Genomic DNA, 17,890 nt, shown 5'->3' on the forward strand with positions numbered 1-17,890 from the left:
TTTGTCAATTGTTTTTCTCCAGTGCCCAGGTAGAGTAAGTTACAATAGTCCACTCTGGACATTACAAGGGCTCCCATCACTGTTTTCTTTAAAGTAGGCGGGATGTACGGTAGAATTTTTCTGAGCACCTTAATGGTATAAAAACAGGCTGAGGTCACCTGGTTGATTTGTGCCGTACAGGAAAGGTTTCTGTCTAGCAGAAATCCAAGATTCCTGACCTTGTCCGCTGGGATAGGGCAGGAGCCCGTCTCAGGGGGCCACCAAAGGTGGCTCCAGACAGATGGTTTCAGGCCGAACTCCTATTACTTCGGTCTTTTCCGTATTCAATTTTAGGAAATTACAGCTCATCCAACCTTTAACATCTAGGAGGCAGTTCCTGAAACGTTCTGCTGTAGCTTCTACTGACTGGGAGATAGACACTACAATTTGTGTGTTGTCGGCGTACGACCCTAAAAGCAGGCCATGTGATTTAATTAGCGCAGCTAAAGGTGTGACATATAGATTGAATTATGTGGGCGATAAGGCCGAGCCTTGGGGTACACCTCCTGGGAGGGAGAATTCATCAGATTGAAGGCCTCCCCAGTGTACTTGTTGAATTCGAGCATCCAGAAAGGATGTTAAAAGGGCCAGAGCAGTATCTGTAATGCCCAAGGTTCTCAATCTATTTAGTAGGACCGAGTGGTTTACGGTGTCGAACGCCGCTGTTAAGTCTAATAAGATCAGGGTCGTTCTGCCGCCTTCATCCATTGTCCTGCGTATGTCCTCCGTTGCCATGATTAGGGCAGACTCCGTTGAGTGGCAGGGCCGAAACCCATGTTGTGAGGAGTCTAATAAGTTGTTCTGGTCTACGTATCTCGTTATCTCTTGATTCATGGCTTTCTCCAGAATCTTAGCTGGTAGAGGCAGACAGGATATTGGCCGATAATGTTTTGGTTCTGTAGGATCCAGGGTCTCCTTTTTGAGGATAGGCCGAATGCAGGCTTTCTTCCAACTAATGGGAAATTCACCCGAACTGATAACCTTATTTAGTAGAGGTGTCAAGACTGCCGTTATAGTCTCTGGGATCATATGCAGTACAGGAGGAGGACAGGGGTCCAAAGGGGACCCTGACTTCATCTGTGTGAGTAGGTCGTTGACCTGTGTCTCTTCTAAGAGAGGAAAGCGCGAGTAGTTGGAGGCAGCCGGGGTTATATGCTCAGTTATCAACAGTTGTGCCTACTGCTAAAATATTAAGGTCATCATAGACTGTTTGAACCTTCTGTTGAAAAAAGGTAGCAATACTCTTTACAAAGTTCTGGTCCGGTACAAAGACGGTGTCACGGGGGCTCTTTGCCAGGTGAGTGATTGTTTTAAATAATTCCCTGGAAGTGTTAGAGGCTTCTTGAATTCTTTTTGTAAAAAAGGCTGATTTAGCCTGGGCTATCACTGTCTTATATTCATGAAGGACTTTAGTATATTCCAGCTTATTATGCTGACTGTAGTCCGAGCGCCAAATACGCTCAAATCGCAGGCATTTGAGTTTTATTAATTTCACCTCTACAGAATATCATTGGGCAGTGGCAAACCGTCTTCTGGGTTTTTAAATTTCCACTGGGACTAGCTCCTCCACTGCATGGCTAATCCAGTTATGGAATCTAATCGCCCCAATTTCAGTGTTGTAGGGTTTGAGCGGTGAAGGATCCCTAGCCAGTGTGTTAGCTAAAAGATTAGGGTCAAGCTTCTTCCAGGGGCGTGATTTTTCAGGAAGTAAGAGACCTCTTCGGCAGCTAGTGGAACGATTTTAGTTGCAAATTAAAAAGGATGGCCTTGTGATCGGACCAGGGAACAGGTAGGACAGAAATTATTCTTATATGATTATTATTTGTAAAAATCCCATCGAGGGTGTGTCCTGCTGCGTGCGTGGTATTCGAGACTAATTGATTCATACCAAAACTGAGAAGTTGTCAATTAATGTGGTTGAATCTGAATCATTATCTTCAAGGTGAAAATTGGAATCCCCCAGTATTGTGTAGGTGATTGAGTCTAACGTAGATTCTAGGTATGTGTGAAGTGCTCTAATGAAAAGGGCTCTAGGACTGGGGGGCCTGTACACAAGCAGACCAGGGAATACCAAATGATTGCTGTCTTTAACTTTAAAACTCAGGACTTCAGCCTCCCCAGAGAGAGTACTTTTAGATGGGATTTGTGAATTATCGCAATTCCACCTCCTGTTGCCCCTGATCTGTTAACATATCCTACAGAATAGCCTTCGGGAACTGCTACATTCCAGTCCGGAGGCTTCAGATGCCCAGGTCTCTGTAAGGAACATTAAATCAGCAGCATGGTCCGTAATAAGTGCTTCAATCTCGTATTTATGCTTGGCCATGGATCTGTTATTTAAAAGAATACATTTCAAGATTCTTTTCACTTGTCTCAGTAGTACTGAGCATACTTCTCTTTTGCACGGGGATTCCGTTATTCTATTGTATTGTAGCAATTAAATAGTACATCATACCTCGGACTCCAAAGTGTTTTTTGGATGATCATGAAGGTACCTATACAGTTTGTGGATGTCGTTCTTGTGGCTCGGAGGTGTGCTGCAGGAGTATCACAGAAGTTTGTAGCAGACATTGGGAGCATCCTTCAGATACAAACCAGTTTTAAGGTAGGAAGGGTTATGTGATTTCGAAGTACATGGTCTTTATCACTCACTGGAATTCAAGGTGGTCATTGTTCTTGCCAGAAGAGTTTCAGAGCTTGCGTGTCTGTTCTGACAAGTTCTTTCTCCACTGACTGGGATGACAAGGAGTGTGACCATTTTAGAGTCCTTATTCAATACTGTTAGAAGTAGCATTGGTCCTCAGTCATGGATGTCCTTTTGAGTGATACAGAGGGCATTGAGTGATGTCTTGCTGCAGGCAGTCATGTGGTGCTCAATGGCCAGGAGTGGTGAGTTTCTAGATACAGATTTTTTTTTCTGGTGCCTTTGTTGTGAATTCTCTAAAACCTGCACTATAAATAGTGAGGCGTCCATGTGAAGACTGTTGATGGATTCTTTGACATGACCAGAGATTATGACCTGTATTCTGTGAGGCGGTTCTTAAACTGGACAGGATTTAAAGTACTGGAATGTTTATTAATGATGTGAATATTATTTTTTGTTTACATACTGTTAGTGAGGAAAAGGAAGTCTGGTTATTGAATGAAGCAGTAAAAACATTCACACTAAAACTATATCAGTTTCTGCCACATTCCAAATGACCTCTACCAGGGTTAAATAAGACCATTGGAGAATTTCTAGTTGAAAATGGTCCTTATCCTGTGGAGCAGTCTATATATAATTTACATTTGTTGGCACTTGGTTGCATTGGTATCTTTTGTAGAGTAGTGGGAAAACCATTCCTTTTATATGGAGGATGTTGCATATTATAGGGCACTTCTCATTCTAGATTTGAACTAAAGTTTTCCTAATTAAATTTTTTGAGATATTAAACTTTCCGCTGTACTTGATTTCCAGCACATTGGAGAACAGGTTCAGCAATGTTACCCATGTTTGTGGGGATGCATGAAACCTCATGTATTCGAAAATAATTTGAGCCACAAAGGCAGATAAAACTGCTCTAATGTTGGAGTACCTGATTAAACTCTCCTCTTTAGAGGATACATAATTAGTAATTGAAAGAATTTATTTTATTGATAAACATTTACAATAATAAAACCTTGACACATTTAAACCTAAAATTAATACTCCATATTACAGTGCATGAAAAAAGTCAAGGCGGTCTGCTGACCCTATAAATTACAGAAATAAACAACCAGTGGCTAGTCGTGGCTGCAGACAAATTCTTCTTTACATATACAATGCCATACTGTTACATCATAAATGAACAGATACTTCCAGCAAGTCACATCTTTTTAATCCTGAATAATCTTGGGTAGTGATCCTTAATTTTCTGAATGCTAAATGGGTGAGTGAGTTTCATAGCACACCAAATTACTGTTTCACAGACCTCCAACATCTGCCCTTGTTACATAACTTTTCCAGCTGAAGGTTGAAAATATTTTTTAAAGAAATCTATTAGAAACTGCTATCTGTCGATAATGAACACATTCCACCGGAGGGTAGAAAATATCTAGTAGTTGATTACATTTTAATAGTTATTCCTTTTAATATCAGATTCAACAAATACAGTAAGTCAGCGGTTATGAATCTGTTGTCCGGTTGGCCCCTGGGGGTTCTAAGCTGCTTAGAAAATTAAATAGTGTATATAAATGAAGTTAAATTGATAATTTAAAAACATTCTGTAAATACGAAGAAATTTGAGCCTAAAAGTTGGTGTCCTCATACTGATTTATGAGAGCAGTGCAAATGGATTGAACTGAATATAGTATGAATGATGGGTAGCCTCAACTGAATTTTGAGAAGACCCAACGTTCCCATCGAAATGTAAATTTAGATTTTAAAAAATATTTTTTGTGTGGATTTGTTAGAACTGGCACCATTGGCGTGGGTCTCCCTTTCATTTTTGCTGTTGCCTCATGTGTTTTTGGTGGTGGTAGATGCTTTGGCCACTGTGCCACTGCTGTCCAGTGCCACAGAATTAGTGCTCCCTGTTGTAAATTAATGTATGAATTGGTGATTCCATGATTGACTGGTTTGGTTTACCTGTCAGACCCTAGTACAGTGCACAGTGTGCCCAGGGATTGTAAACCAAATGCTGCTTGAGGGCTTGCAGCACTTGTTGTGCCACCCACAGAAGCGGCCTGTAAATTTATGTCTACGGTCTGCCATTGCAGAGCCTCTGTGCAGTCTTGTACTGCCATGTTGAATGAGCACGTGTAGCCACTTGCCAGTCCCTAAACCTTCCCTTTTCTTTATATCAGACACCCCTATCGTAGGCCCAAGGGCAGGGTGCATTGTAAGTATGAGGTAACACATGCCCTGGTGTGTGTGGCATGTCTTAATCGTGAATTACAGCCATTTTCGTTTTTCACTATTGCAAGGCTTCCTGATCTCCATAGGCCAGAATGGGCAGTTAGATTATTACATTTTATAATCCTAACTGACTCAGAACATGGTAAAAATTCTAGTTTAGTATGCCTGGACTCAGAATGATAAAATGCATCTTTTAGTGAAGTTGATTTTAACATTGTGTTTGAAAATACCACTTTTAGCAAGTAGGTATTTTCTTGTCTAGTTATCCAAGCCTGCCTCTGCTAGGTTATGTATTCCTTGTCTGGTGTTTTTGAGTGACAGGGCTGGGGGATTCCTGGAGACAGAAGGAGTCAGCCCAGTGGTGAATAGAGAGATCTGCGTGTAGATAGGTGGGAAGAGTTGCACCTGGGATCTGAAAAGGGCTGTGCCTTCCCTCCACAATGCTGGCTCCCCCTCCTGGGGTGCGGCTGATGTCTCTGCCTTGCACAGTGAAAGAAGAGAAGGAATCGGGTCAACAGTGATCCAAGGCAGTGCGTTCCTCCACAATGCTGGCTCCACCTCCTGTGGGGGTCTGATGTTTCTGCCCTGCACTGTGAAAGGAAAGTAGTCCTGTCAACAGAGTGCTCCAGAACTGGTTTGGACTGGGCAAAGGCCCCTCTGCCTTCAGAGGGCAAAGTATTTTGGGGTATAAATATTGGGACCCTGAGCCCAAGAAATTAGATCACTTTTGGACAACAAGAAGAAACCTTTAATGAGGAGAGGAACCTGAAGAAACTGAGGAGAAACTATCCCTAAGCTGAAGTGTTGCTTGGGGGATTGGCCTGCAGTGGTTGCCTGACTGCCAAAGAGAGGAGAAAGGGACTTTGTGTACTTTCCTCAACTTGTAAGGATCTCCAAGGGCTTGGAACAGAGCGTGCCTCCAGCTGAAGTCTCAGGGACAACAGACTTCAACCTCCAGCTCCCCAGAGTTCCTTGGGAAGTGCCTGCTGGTGTTTTGGGCCTTCTGAGGGACTGCGTGTCGCAAGGAGCTGGAAGCGCGACTCAAGAGAAAGAAGCGTGTCGCAGCCGCTGCAGTCGCATCTCTGAACAAGAGTGTCGCCGCTGTAGCTGATACATTGCACCGCATCAAGAAAAGCATCTCCTACCGAAGAAGCGGGTTGCCGCTGCCGTCGCATTTCTGAACAAGGATGTTGCCACTGTACCTGACTCATTGCACCGCACCGAGAGAAGCGTCTCGCACCGAAGGAAAAGCAGGGCGCTGTCTCAGTCGCTGCTGTCGCATTTCTGAACAAGGATGTCGCCGCTGTAGCTGACGCATTGCACCGCATCAAGAAAAGCGCCTCGCATCCACGGAGAAGCGTGCCGCCGTCTGAGCTGCTGTCATCGCATCTCTGAACAAGGATCTCGCCGCTGTAGCTGACGCATTGCACCGCATCAAGAAAAGCGCCTCGCATCCACGGAGAAGCGTGCCGCCGTCTGAGCTGCTGTCATCGCATCTCTGAACAAGGGTGTCGCCGCAGCAGCTGACACATCGAGCCGAGACTTCTCAACATCAGAGAAGCGTGCCGCATCTGAAAGATCTTCACGTCTTTATTTCTTTGCACCAGACCTTTGCCGCATCTCCATCGCTGTAACACTTTTGTTGTGGAAGCGCAACCCATCGCAAGGTACATTGACTTGAAGTGTCCCATTTTAAGAACCGAACTAAGCTAAAACTAACTTTTTAAATACAGTATTGTGGATTTTTGTCATTTGTGGTCTTGTGATAAGTCTATATAAAGAATACTTATTTTTGATATAAAACCTGTGTGGTGTCCATCTGTAGTGTTGTCACTTGGTTACTGTATGTGGTCACAAATGCTTTACACACAGCCTCTGAGATAAGCCTGTCTGCTCGTGCCAAGCTACCAAAGGGGTGAGCAGGGGTTATTTTAGGAGTGTACCCCCTTACCCTGACTAGAGGGATGGGTCCCTTTTTGTCACAAGTACCTACTTGTGCCAACTAGAGACCCCCAAATCTAACGGGATTAAATTTAGATTTAGTTATTAATTTGTGTATTTGTTTGATAAAAACTTGTTCCTGTATTTTCTGAGGTTCATATAACCAGAATTGCCTAAGCCGCAGTCCCGTACTTTCAATAATGAATATGGTGGTCCCACGATTTCAATAATTCAGCGGTGGTCCACGAATTCCAGTAATGATTAGGTGGGGGTCCACAGGACTCAAAAGCTCAAGAACCAATGTCGTAAGGTATCAATCCTGCCAATGTATCATTTTAACAGAACTGTCTATGCAAACAAGGTTGGCAGACATTCAAGCTTGATTTTTTACCTGAGATAGCAGATTATCGGCCTGGTGTGCACATTGTGGAATTATTTGAATATATTTAGCAGGAAACTTTTCGACAGCTAACTGTGCCACTGCCACCCTGCGCCTCCCATTTGAAGGATCTAGGACAGAGTAATTGTTTTTACATTGATGCATTGCCTATTTATAGCTGTATTTTTGGGGTCGGTGTTGGCTGAGGGGACTTTCCTTTTATTTGTTTCTTTGGCTGATACCCTCCGGTCCAGCCCAGTTTTTTGCTGTTTGTGTGGAGATGGTGCTGGCGCTGCTCAGGAAGTGTTCCTTCCCTACTTCCTGTTTGCTGAGGACCACACCACCATTTTGTCGGACTGCGAGCTAGTTTTTTTACTGATTACTCTGTTCCCTCACACTGCACAAGGTGCAGGCCAGTGCAGGCGATCCCGGCTCCCTGGACAGAGTGATTGTTTTTAAATTGCTGCGTTACCTAATTTTTTTTTGTTGCATTTTGCGATCGCTGTTCGGTGTTGGGGGGGGGGGGGGACCTTTCTCGTTTTTTTTTCTTTGGCTGATAACCTTCGGTCGGCTAACGCTTTATGCTGTTTGTGTGGCAAGGGTGCCGGTGCTGCTCGGGAAGTGTTACTTCCCTACTTCCTATTTGTTCGGTACCGCACTGCCCTTTTTGTTGGTCTGCAGTCTAGTTTTGTACTGATTACCCTGTTCCCTCACTCTGTGCCTATTTAAGGTACATGGCAGCTCGCCAAAGGCAAGCCTGTCTGCGCCTGGACGTTGCCCGGGATGCTGTTGGTTCAGAGTTTGGCTATGGTGAGGTTGAACTCCCATGCCCAACTCATGGACCTTCAGTACCAGGGCTCAAAATTGGCTGATGAGTCTACACTGGATGTCTGTAATAAAGCCAAGCATTGCCTTTGCTGCGATTTCCACTTGAACGTTTGTGATGGTCCTATGGTCTCTTCTTTCAGACTTGTGAAAAATATACTTCTGGTCAAAACCACTAGTCTTGGAGCCTGTAGCCAGAAAGTGCTCACTGCAGCTCTACTTGGTGTCTCATAAAATACAAGATTGAAATGCACGATTTGATTCCAATCCTAGTCGTGTACTGTCTTTTCATAACTGAAACATTGGCTAGAGAGGACTCTGGCCACTACCTGGTGGATGCCATCCCGCCAGGTTATTTAATTTTAAGACTTTACTGCCAGGGTCGAATGGGAGGTGGACTGGCAGTCATTGCACTGCATGGTATCACCTGTACTCTAGATCTTGTGGGCCCAAATTCTGAGTATTTATTGAGATTAAGTTACCTATAGATAATGCAACTTTTCCCGAAACAGACATGCCATGCATTCAGCTCAATCAACTTACTGCATTTCCATTATTTCCTTAAATCAAACTAAGGAATTGCTGCGGAGTATTTAAAATGGGATCGCCATCGGAAGCCTTTTCTTGTAAAATACTTCAACTGCCTCTGGAACCAGTCGCAGACTTCCTGCAGAACATGTTCTGCAGTTTAGTCTTTCCCTCCATCTGAAGGGAAGCAATTGGTGCTTAGCTACAAAAAAATAGAATGCAAACCTGGAGGACCTTAAAAGTTCATCCCATTTCCTTGCTTCCAGCGCCAGCCAAGATTCTTGAAAAGTACAACTAGTTGTTGTCCAATTCATTGAGGCTCATGATATACTTGATCACTCGCAGAATGGCTTCAGGAGTGGCCACAGTACAGAATCTGCTCTTATTGTGGCTGATGACCGCATTCACTGCCAGGTTGATTGGGGGAGGGGGGTATTGTTGTGCTGCTTGATTTATCAGCAGCATTCAATAATGTTTCTCTGTTACGGGTGATTGAATGGCTGCAGCAAATCTGTGTTGGTGGTTCTGCTCACAAGCTCCTCGACTCTTTTCTCACCAACGGAGTACAACTGGTTACCTGTAGAGGCTTCAAGGCTGAAGCATTCAGGTTATCTTGCAGAGTAACTCAGAGTTCATCCCAGAGTCCACCTCTGTTCAATATTTGTTGCTCCTTTGGCTGAATTGGCACGCTCTTTTGGGTTCCAAGTACTGGTGTACGCGGATGACACCCAGATCTTCATGAGGAGTTTAATCACTGTCTGTCTAGCATGAGCCGGTGGATAAAAGACAAAGCCCTTCAACTTAATGCTGACAAGACGGAGGTGTTGGTCTTTGGCAATCTGGTTCCTATTTGGTCTAACAACTGGTGGCTAGAGGATTGTGGACTACTTCCCACCCTGATCAGATCTGCCAAAAACCTGGGTGTTTTGTTTGACAGTACCTTAAGTTTCAGGTCAGTCTCGTACCATTAGTACATGGCTTCTCATTATAAGGACTCAGATTATGTTTTACCTATATTCCAATGGATTTGCGACTATTAGTCATTATAGCCCTCATCACCTCATGATTGAATTATTGCAACTCTGTACCTCTGCATCAATGCTTCTCTGTGTTAACAAACAGAATTATATGTAAGTAATAATGCCTCGGGATGAATAGCCAAAACATACAATCGGATGAAGAGATAGCTCAATTACCCCTTCCTCTGAGTATTATTCACTTGAAAAATCTATATCATATTTCAATCATAAGTCAAAGACAATTCAACATAGTCTAACATGCTGATTTTGAAAGAACTTTTTTGTTTATTTTGCTATTTTCAATATCTATGTTAATATGTATTCGTCTTTTTTTCACATATGTATATATACACACATTTACATCACAAAAACATATATAGAATATTTAAATTTAAACCAACAACCATGTATATTTTCTTCATTCTCGTTGCCCTACTAATTTGAGGATGCTCCTCAAATTATTTTTCAACACAAGCATTCCTTTAAACAGAAAATCACCCTTCAATAGAGACTACAAGGCCTGTTACTCCAACCTCAATCTTGTTGTAGTACTCTTTACTTATTTCACAATGTTTTAAATTTACACGGGTGTCTTCAATTTAACTGGCGACGCGTTTCAGACACAATGTTCTCTGGCCTCCTCAGGACTAGGGCAGTTGAGTGCATAACTTTTCAAAATCAACCTAGAAGATCAAATGTAACTATTTATCTTTACATACAATATACCAAATATTTATATCCATGTACATAGGAACATAAGACCCCTCGGTCTTAAATGGATTTCGTTACATTATTCATCCTGGGGTGGCGGACCTAAAAAAACCATTAAACAAAAAACACCCAAATGTGCTCTTAAATATCCTAGTCAACTCAAACCGATTAATCATTAGTGCTGTACATCACAAGGAAAGTGCAATGTGTTTAGAAAAGCCTCTACCAACACCTTTCTTATTAACCCCTTCAGCGCTAATGACAAGGGTAACTCGTCATGGACTTTCCATTGATTTCAATGGAAAGTCAATGGACCTCGCACACACCCCTTAGCAGCCAAGTGGTTAATTTAATGCCAATCTAAAATCAGAAAACTCGACACAAGAAAGAAACCAAAATACTATATACCAATTCTCAGTAGTCTACTTTTGACAGTATGGTCATCCACTTCCTCATTCCTTTATGTCGAAGCGCTAAAAACCGAAGGTACTCTACTCAAATTAAATCTCAATCAGAATGGCCAATATTTAATACAATTATGTTAATTATGAAGTAACTCGCATTTGGCTAATCTAAAAACAAGTCTATAAACCTGGTGAACAACTCACTCACCGGTTCATGGTGGTATATTTTTCACCACAGCGCCTTTAGGACTTAATGTTCAGGACTTCTATCGGGCCAATTCACTTTAATTTCACTAAGTCAATGGGTCGCACTCCGACTCCACCCACCAGCGGGTGAACCCCAGGAGCATCATGGTAGATGCAGTTTTGTAGCGAGAGCGCTATTTCGAAAGTTCGTGTGTATAAGCAAGTTTGCAGAACCAACTCTGGACACCGGTGTTTCGGAATTATTGTTCCTCGTCAGCAGAGTGTAGGTCGGTCAGGGGCTTGCTGTGCAGGCTGCCAAGTGTTCTCAGGTTGATACCTCTCAAGGCGCGGGTGCGGGATCCGAGCTCGTCAGCTCATAGCTCGAGGGAGCCATTTAAGTAAGTCAATGGGTCGCACTCCGACTCCACCCACCAGCGGGTGAACCCCAGGAACATCATGGTAGATGCAGTTTTGTAGCGAGTGCGCTATTTCGAAAGTTCGTGTGTATAAGCAAGTTTGCAGCACCAACTCTGGACACCGGTGTTTCGGAATTATTGTTCCTAGTCAGCAGAGTGTAGGTCGGTCAGGGGCTTGCTGTGCAGGCTGCCAAGTGTTCTCAGGTTGATACCTCTCAAGGCGCGGGTGCGGGATCCGAGCTCGTCGGCTCATAGCTCGAGGGAGCCATTTAAGTAAGTCAATGGGTCACACTCCGACTCCACCCGCTAAGGGGCGACCCGGAGGAGAGGCTAGCGGTGTGCGATCCATCTTGGTTGTACCTAAACGGCTCCCTTGAGCTGACGAGCTCTTGGAGACGCACCTGCGTGCCGGAGAGGCATCAGGGCCTGTGACAGTTACTTGGCGGCCTTCTCATCCACCCCAAACACTGCTCTGCTGACGAGGGAAACTGTCCCGAAACCCGGGCCATGTCTCAGGTCCAGAGATCTTGGGGATAACGAGTAACCACTCGCACCAACTGTGGTGAACTACTTTTTACTCGTCCACCTACATGCACTACATGTACCAGAGTGCTAAGGGTCGACCCGGAGGAGAGGCTAGCGGTGTGCGATCCATCTTGGTTGTACCTAAACGGCTCCCATGAGCCTTGAGCTGACGAGCTCTTGGAGACGCACCTGCGCGCCGGAGAGGCATCAGGGCCTGTGACAGTTACTTGGCGGCCTTCTCATCCACCCCAAACACTGCTCTGCTGACGAGGGAAACTGTACCGAAACCCAGGCCATGTCTCGGGTCCAGAGATCTTGGGGATAACGAGTAACCACTCGCACCAACTGTGGTGAACTACTTTTTTACTCGTCCATCTACATGCACTACATGTACCAGAGTGCTAAGGGGCGACCCGGAGGAGAGGCTAGCGGTGTGCGATCCATCTTGGTTGTCACTTTAATTTCACCCCTGGGGAAAAAATCCATAAAGCACTTATTCTAAATGCTCCCTCTCTTTTTCCTGTCCTTTACTCGTAGAATGCTAAAATGGTGCCTACCTTACATATATTCACTCTCCGACTATATTTCGGACCGTCACCTATATGTTCTGGGCTATTTTGAAACCCTCTTTCTTTACCGTCACTTCTGTGGGAAAAAGATATAGAAACTAGTCTCCATGCTTTCTCTCATGTTAAAAAAATCTTTATCCTTAACCTATTTCTTGGAGATTCATACCTTCGATATCTCCGCTATCTAGCCATGCGATACTCCGTCGCCATACCGCGTACTCCACCCACGTAAAGTCCTGTGTTAACAAACGGCACGTTGCTCAGAATGCAGCTACCCGACTCAACTTGAACATCTAGAGGCATCTAACAGTAAAATAATGGATTCGGTCCTTTTACTGGCTTCCAATATAAAAAAAGGCTTATTTTTAAGTCTATCTTTTTTATTTTTTATTATTTTTTTTAGCTTTGCATCAACTGCATTCCCTTTGTCAGCGGTAGTCCCCGAGTAGGTCTCTTGGATCTTGCTCTCACAAGCAGGTGCAAGATCCTGCATTCTGCAAAGCCAGATGGGGAAGTCGGTCCTTTTCGGTGGCTGCTGTCAAACTGTGGAATACCCTGTCTACCTACATCTTAGAAGCAAACTCTGCCTCATTTTAAGAAAACTGTTGAAAACTTGGCTTTTCTCTCGCCATCTTCCTTAGTCATAAGGTTCTTCGCTTTCTGTTGGTACTGGATGCTCTCTGCTAGTGCTTTGACACCTTAGGGTAAAGCACGCTCTGTAAGGTACATTAACAATAAAATACCATCTGATAAGATTAACAGCTTGTGTGCATGACAATACCTGATACTGTTTCTGCCCTTAGTTCCAATCTGTTGTCTACACAGTGGCATGAGGAGACGTGGAAAACACAACAGGCATGTGGTCCAAAAATAAAAACTGCGGACGTATTATTGCTAATTTTATTTGCGCTATACGTTGTAACGAGAAATGGCAAGCTTTCTCAGCATTGAACACATGTACTATGAACCAGAGTAAAAGATCGAGATCTGCTTAGTGAGGAAAGACTGTTGATTTGGAGATCACAAAAAAACTTACTGATTGTAAAGAATGAATAATTTACCAGATTCCTGGAGGCTTGCTGTAGGATGGATTGTATGGAATGAGACCGTTGTAATAGATGGAGAGCAAATTCTACCAAGATTTAGGTTCTGCAAAATAAAGGGCTGCCTTTAACGATCGAAGTTTATCCACAAGAAGGCTGTTTTTCATCCCACAACCTTACTCCCAAAGAACCCTTTTGAAATATTCTTAATGAATTGGTGTCAAAAGTAATGTTAAAACACAGATACAATAAAAATTGCACCAAAATAAATTTGGTGTCCCGGAACTTGGAGAAGTACGTGGAAAATAGCTTATTAATAGTTTTTTGGGGGAAGACTTCTATTTTCTTCAGATGGATTAGTGTATCTATTGCATGCAACACTATCGAATTTTTGTTTTTAATTGGATATTGTAATGAAGCTTTACTTAGTTCAGGTGTACAATACCTATACATGAGTTATCTGTACCTTCACTGTCCACGATAGTGGCATGTTGTGGGAAGCTGGGCATTGGTTTGGTTTATTTATCTGAGAAAACCATGTAAACTGCAATTATTTTTTCTAGGTTGCTTTTACAACAAAAATATATCATCCGAATATAAACAGCAATGGAAGTATTTGCCTTGACATACTGAGGTCGCAGTGGTCTCCTGCGTTGACAGTATCAAAAGGTAATTTTTATTTGAAATGTTATTCAATGTAGTATTGTTTCTACCTATCAAATGTGTAATTGCATTATAGAGCACATATAGCGAAAGAGTGTAACTTGTAGCGGACTATAAATGTATTCCCCCCCCCCCTCATCTGCGCATTAAGGGAGCTCAATATTGAAAACGTTACATTGAAAGGTCCAGATTCCATAGAAGCTTATTTATCTTCACAGTATACATTTCACCAGCATTGCATCTTTTTCACATGCTTCACTTATTTCCATGTTGTCATGCTGCCAATCATCAGTAGTAAATGGTGTTGAACTAGATGTCTATCTTCGAGGCTTCAGCACAAGGTTTTTAAGTCCACCTTGGGTTTACCTGCCACAGATACAGCCTTTACCTTTTTCTAGTTAGCTCTTGAGCTCTATTTTTCTTTGTGTTGGCACAAGGGAACTCTGGGCACCTTCCCACCATATAGCCTGAAGAGCAGAGCACAGTACGTTCCTAATCTTTAAGGGGTTTTGTTGAGAACGTCATAGATAGGTTGTATTCTTAAAGTAAATGGTTATAGTTTATGCTTACATTGCACTAAACCGGTTTTATCAGTAGATTGAAAGGGCTTGAATAGCCTTTTTTTTTTTAAACTTGTTTAAAGTCTGTCATTGTGTAATTAAAAGATCAGTCAAATGAGGCGTGGTCTCCCAGAAATCTGAAAAAAATAATCCTTACCGGGTGAAATTTCAAGGACGTCGGAGGGGTGAGGTCTGAAAGAAAGATAGATAATTACTTTACTAGAGAAAGTTGAAACCAAACCCAATATGATGGAGAGGCCCTGAACTCCTAGTGAAGTGCATAGGTTGCACTTAGTTCAGCATAAAATGTGTTTATTGCCACTGCTATTTAACACTCACTGCCCCGGATTGTCTGACTAGGAGCAATTCAAGCATGTGACATGTTGAAAGAGGTCCACTCTGAGCTTCTCTTCCTCCTTGTTAATGGGCACCAAATCTTGTTTACCCATAGCTATTAAGTTCAAGATTGAGGGTGTTCATTGTGATGTTTAGTGCTCCCATTTACTATTGTTCCATTGCTAGAGGCAACCCTTTTTTACTGACTTGGAACTGATTAGAGTCTCACTATTGGCATGAGCCGGCAAATGGACTACACATCCAATTAACTGGACTTTTTTTACAAAGAAATGTAGAGCCAAATTAAAAATCTGAAAAATTGTCTGATATGGTTTGAGTTGAATATTCTCTAATTTCAAGATACACCAAAGATATGAGCTGCCTATTCTTGTACTTCAGTAATTATATTCGGGTACACTACTGCTAATGCATTTTAAATCTTTGCTTTTTTGTAGTTTTGTTGTCCATATGCTCACTACTTTGTGATCCGAATCCAGATGACCCTTTAGTCCCAGATATTGCACAAATATACAAATCCGACAAGGAAAAGTAAGTTATCCAGAAGCTTTTCTTCTCAAAATTATATTATTTTTTTACATGTTTTCACAGATTTTTGACCATTGTGTAGTATGAAAAATATAGCGGAGCAAACTTTGGCAAATATGATGCTGAAGTGCACTAGTCCTCCACATGTAAGGAAGATGTGTGTTGCCGTAATCCATTGCGACAATAAATGTATCTGTCCAAAGTGTGCTGACTGTTTTTCTTTTATCTTTTGACCAGCTCTACAGGATGATAAAAGCAGTTATTTTATGTTGATTGTAGGTAGCACAGGAATGCCTATCCCTTTTAGTGGGACACACATTTATTGTGTATAAAAACTAATCCCATTGGCTGGCCAGATTATACATGTTACAAAGTGAATGAAATGCAGCTCAGGGGCATGAGTATGATCTCTTATCCCTATAGTGCTGAGTGAGACTGCTGTTCCTGCACCTTGCAGTGCTTTGTGTGTAGAACCAGTTGGCTAAAATCAGCCTGCTGAAGATTTGTACTACCCCCATACTCCTCTGGGGGGGAGGGGGGTGTGGGGGGGGGGGGGTTGGAACACACGTTAACTTTGTTTCTATGATGCTTTAAACATGCCATGTAGAGTTGCTGCCATTTCCCAGGACTTCTTAATACTTCCAATTACTTAACTGTGTGTAGTAGTTCCATTGGTGAAATGCTTTGGTGTGCACGCACACTTGAGTGCAGTATGGCTTTAACAGCCTTCATTCGGATGTCCTTTCGGTCTTTAATTCTGAGGGTTATCTGCAGTCCCATTGTTGTAGGTTATGGAGCGCCCTGCTCAATTGTAACCATATAAAATATTGCAAAGAAAATTTATGCAGAACGGAGTGGTGGGGTATTATGAAAGGTGATTTCTTATTTGTCTTTTCTTTCTGTTTACAGATACAACAGATTAGCAAGAGAATGGACTCAGAAATATGCAATGTAAATTTGTGAAAGGAAATTATTTCATATAAACCAGAGTACTGTAAATTCTAGGTTTTTCAAAATTAGGAGTAAATCGAGCACAGTTTACTGTCTATGTACCACAAGGTCTCTTTGGTTTTAGGTATTTAAGTGTTTCTGGAGCAAAAGAAAAACTTCCAAAAAACCCTAAGACTGTGAGTGCTATGAAATTGTTTTGTCAAGCTTTGCAAAAGACTTTGTGTGGTTTTTAAGATTCTTGGACTTCTGCCTCTTTAGCCTACAAGTTCAACAATGCAGTGTGGCAATGAAAGCAACCAAATTATTTTTTGCTGAGATTTTTTTACATGCAAAATGTGTTTGTGCAATCCTCACTTGAAAGTATCTTTTTTTTTTTTTTGAAAGTGTGTTCAGATTTCATCCTCTTAGTTTACTATTTAATTTGTATTTTTTTACTGTATAGACTACATATATTTACATTTGTAAGTGAAACTAATTTTAGACTTTTTCTTGTGTGGTAGCAGACAGCTCACAAAAGGAAGCTCTTCTTTACAAATCGACATCCCTTCTTTTGAGTATTTCATAAACTGCAGGTTTCTTAAAAGCGAACAACTGATCTTTGCACTTAAATTTTCAGAATACTAATTATGGGGAACACTTGTTTGATTCTGTTGTATACTTGACTCCAGTTTATCGCAATGTGAACTACTTGCACTGCTGACTATATATTTAACTGAGTTTTTTTGTTCTTCCTCACACTTCATGTTTCCATTTTTTTCTTTTCATATGGGCAATATATTATTCTCAGACCTTTTACAAATCTTACTGTAGCTTTTCCATAAAAAAATAAATGCATTTTGTACTACTGGTTTAGTGTTCCTTACTACTCCCCTCGATATATCCACTTCCTGAGGTTTATTTACATATCCGCTGACATTAATAGTGCTTCAAGTGTTGCCCATCCTAGTCCGTTATCCTTTCCAAGTTCTTTATTGAATTTTGTTAATATAAATGTTAATCTATTCCCATAGCTCAGTAGATTTTCCCTGTTGTATTAGAGTATGCAATGTTGGAGTCTGATAATTTGTGGCAGAGATTATCATAATATTGAATTCCGTATGAGTAGCTGTATTACCGTGATAGGATGCAAAACTAATTTGCTTAGAAAGTTGATGTATTTTAAGCATTGTTTCTAGTCTTTATTACTAATTTGTAGAAGTGGCATTCAATGTGTTACTTATCCACAATAAGATCCATGCACTGTTAAGTTCTGCTTTCCTCAGTGGAGCTCCTGTTGCTCTGCATTGCTGCCCCTTGACAAGGATGCCAGACCTACGATTCTGTTTTTTCCAGCATACAGTAAAGTTTAGGGTCTGGTAGTATAGAAATGAAAA

General features: G+C 42.0%; 1 protein-coding gene across 1 annotated transcript in view; it reads left to right on the forward strand.

Annotated features, from left to right (window-relative positions):
• LOC144754773 (ubiquitin-conjugating enzyme E2 D2-like) overlaps positions 1 to 17,361 on the forward strand; it is a 67,109-nt gene extending 49,748 nt beyond the window's left edge. Inside the window, exons 5-7 of the mRNA XM_078642972.1 lie at positions 14,025 to 14,130; positions 15,476 to 15,569; positions 16,476 to 17,361. Of these exons, the coding sequence (XP_078499098.1) occupies positions 14,025 to 14,130; positions 15,476 to 15,569; positions 16,476 to 16,521 (246 nt within the window). The 3' untranslated portion in view covers positions 16,522 to 17,361. The remainder of the gene's footprint in view (positions 1 to 14,024; positions 14,131 to 15,475; positions 15,570 to 16,475) is intronic.
• Positions 17,362 to 17,890: the final 529 nt, after the last annotated feature.

This window comes from Lissotriton helveticus, chromosome 5_1 (genome assembly GCF_964261635.1).
Source record: "Lissotriton helveticus chromosome 5_1, aLisHel1.1, whole genome shotgun sequence".
Lineage (NCBI taxonomy): Eukaryota > Metazoa > Chordata > Amphibia > Caudata > Salamandridae > Lissotriton > Lissotriton helveticus.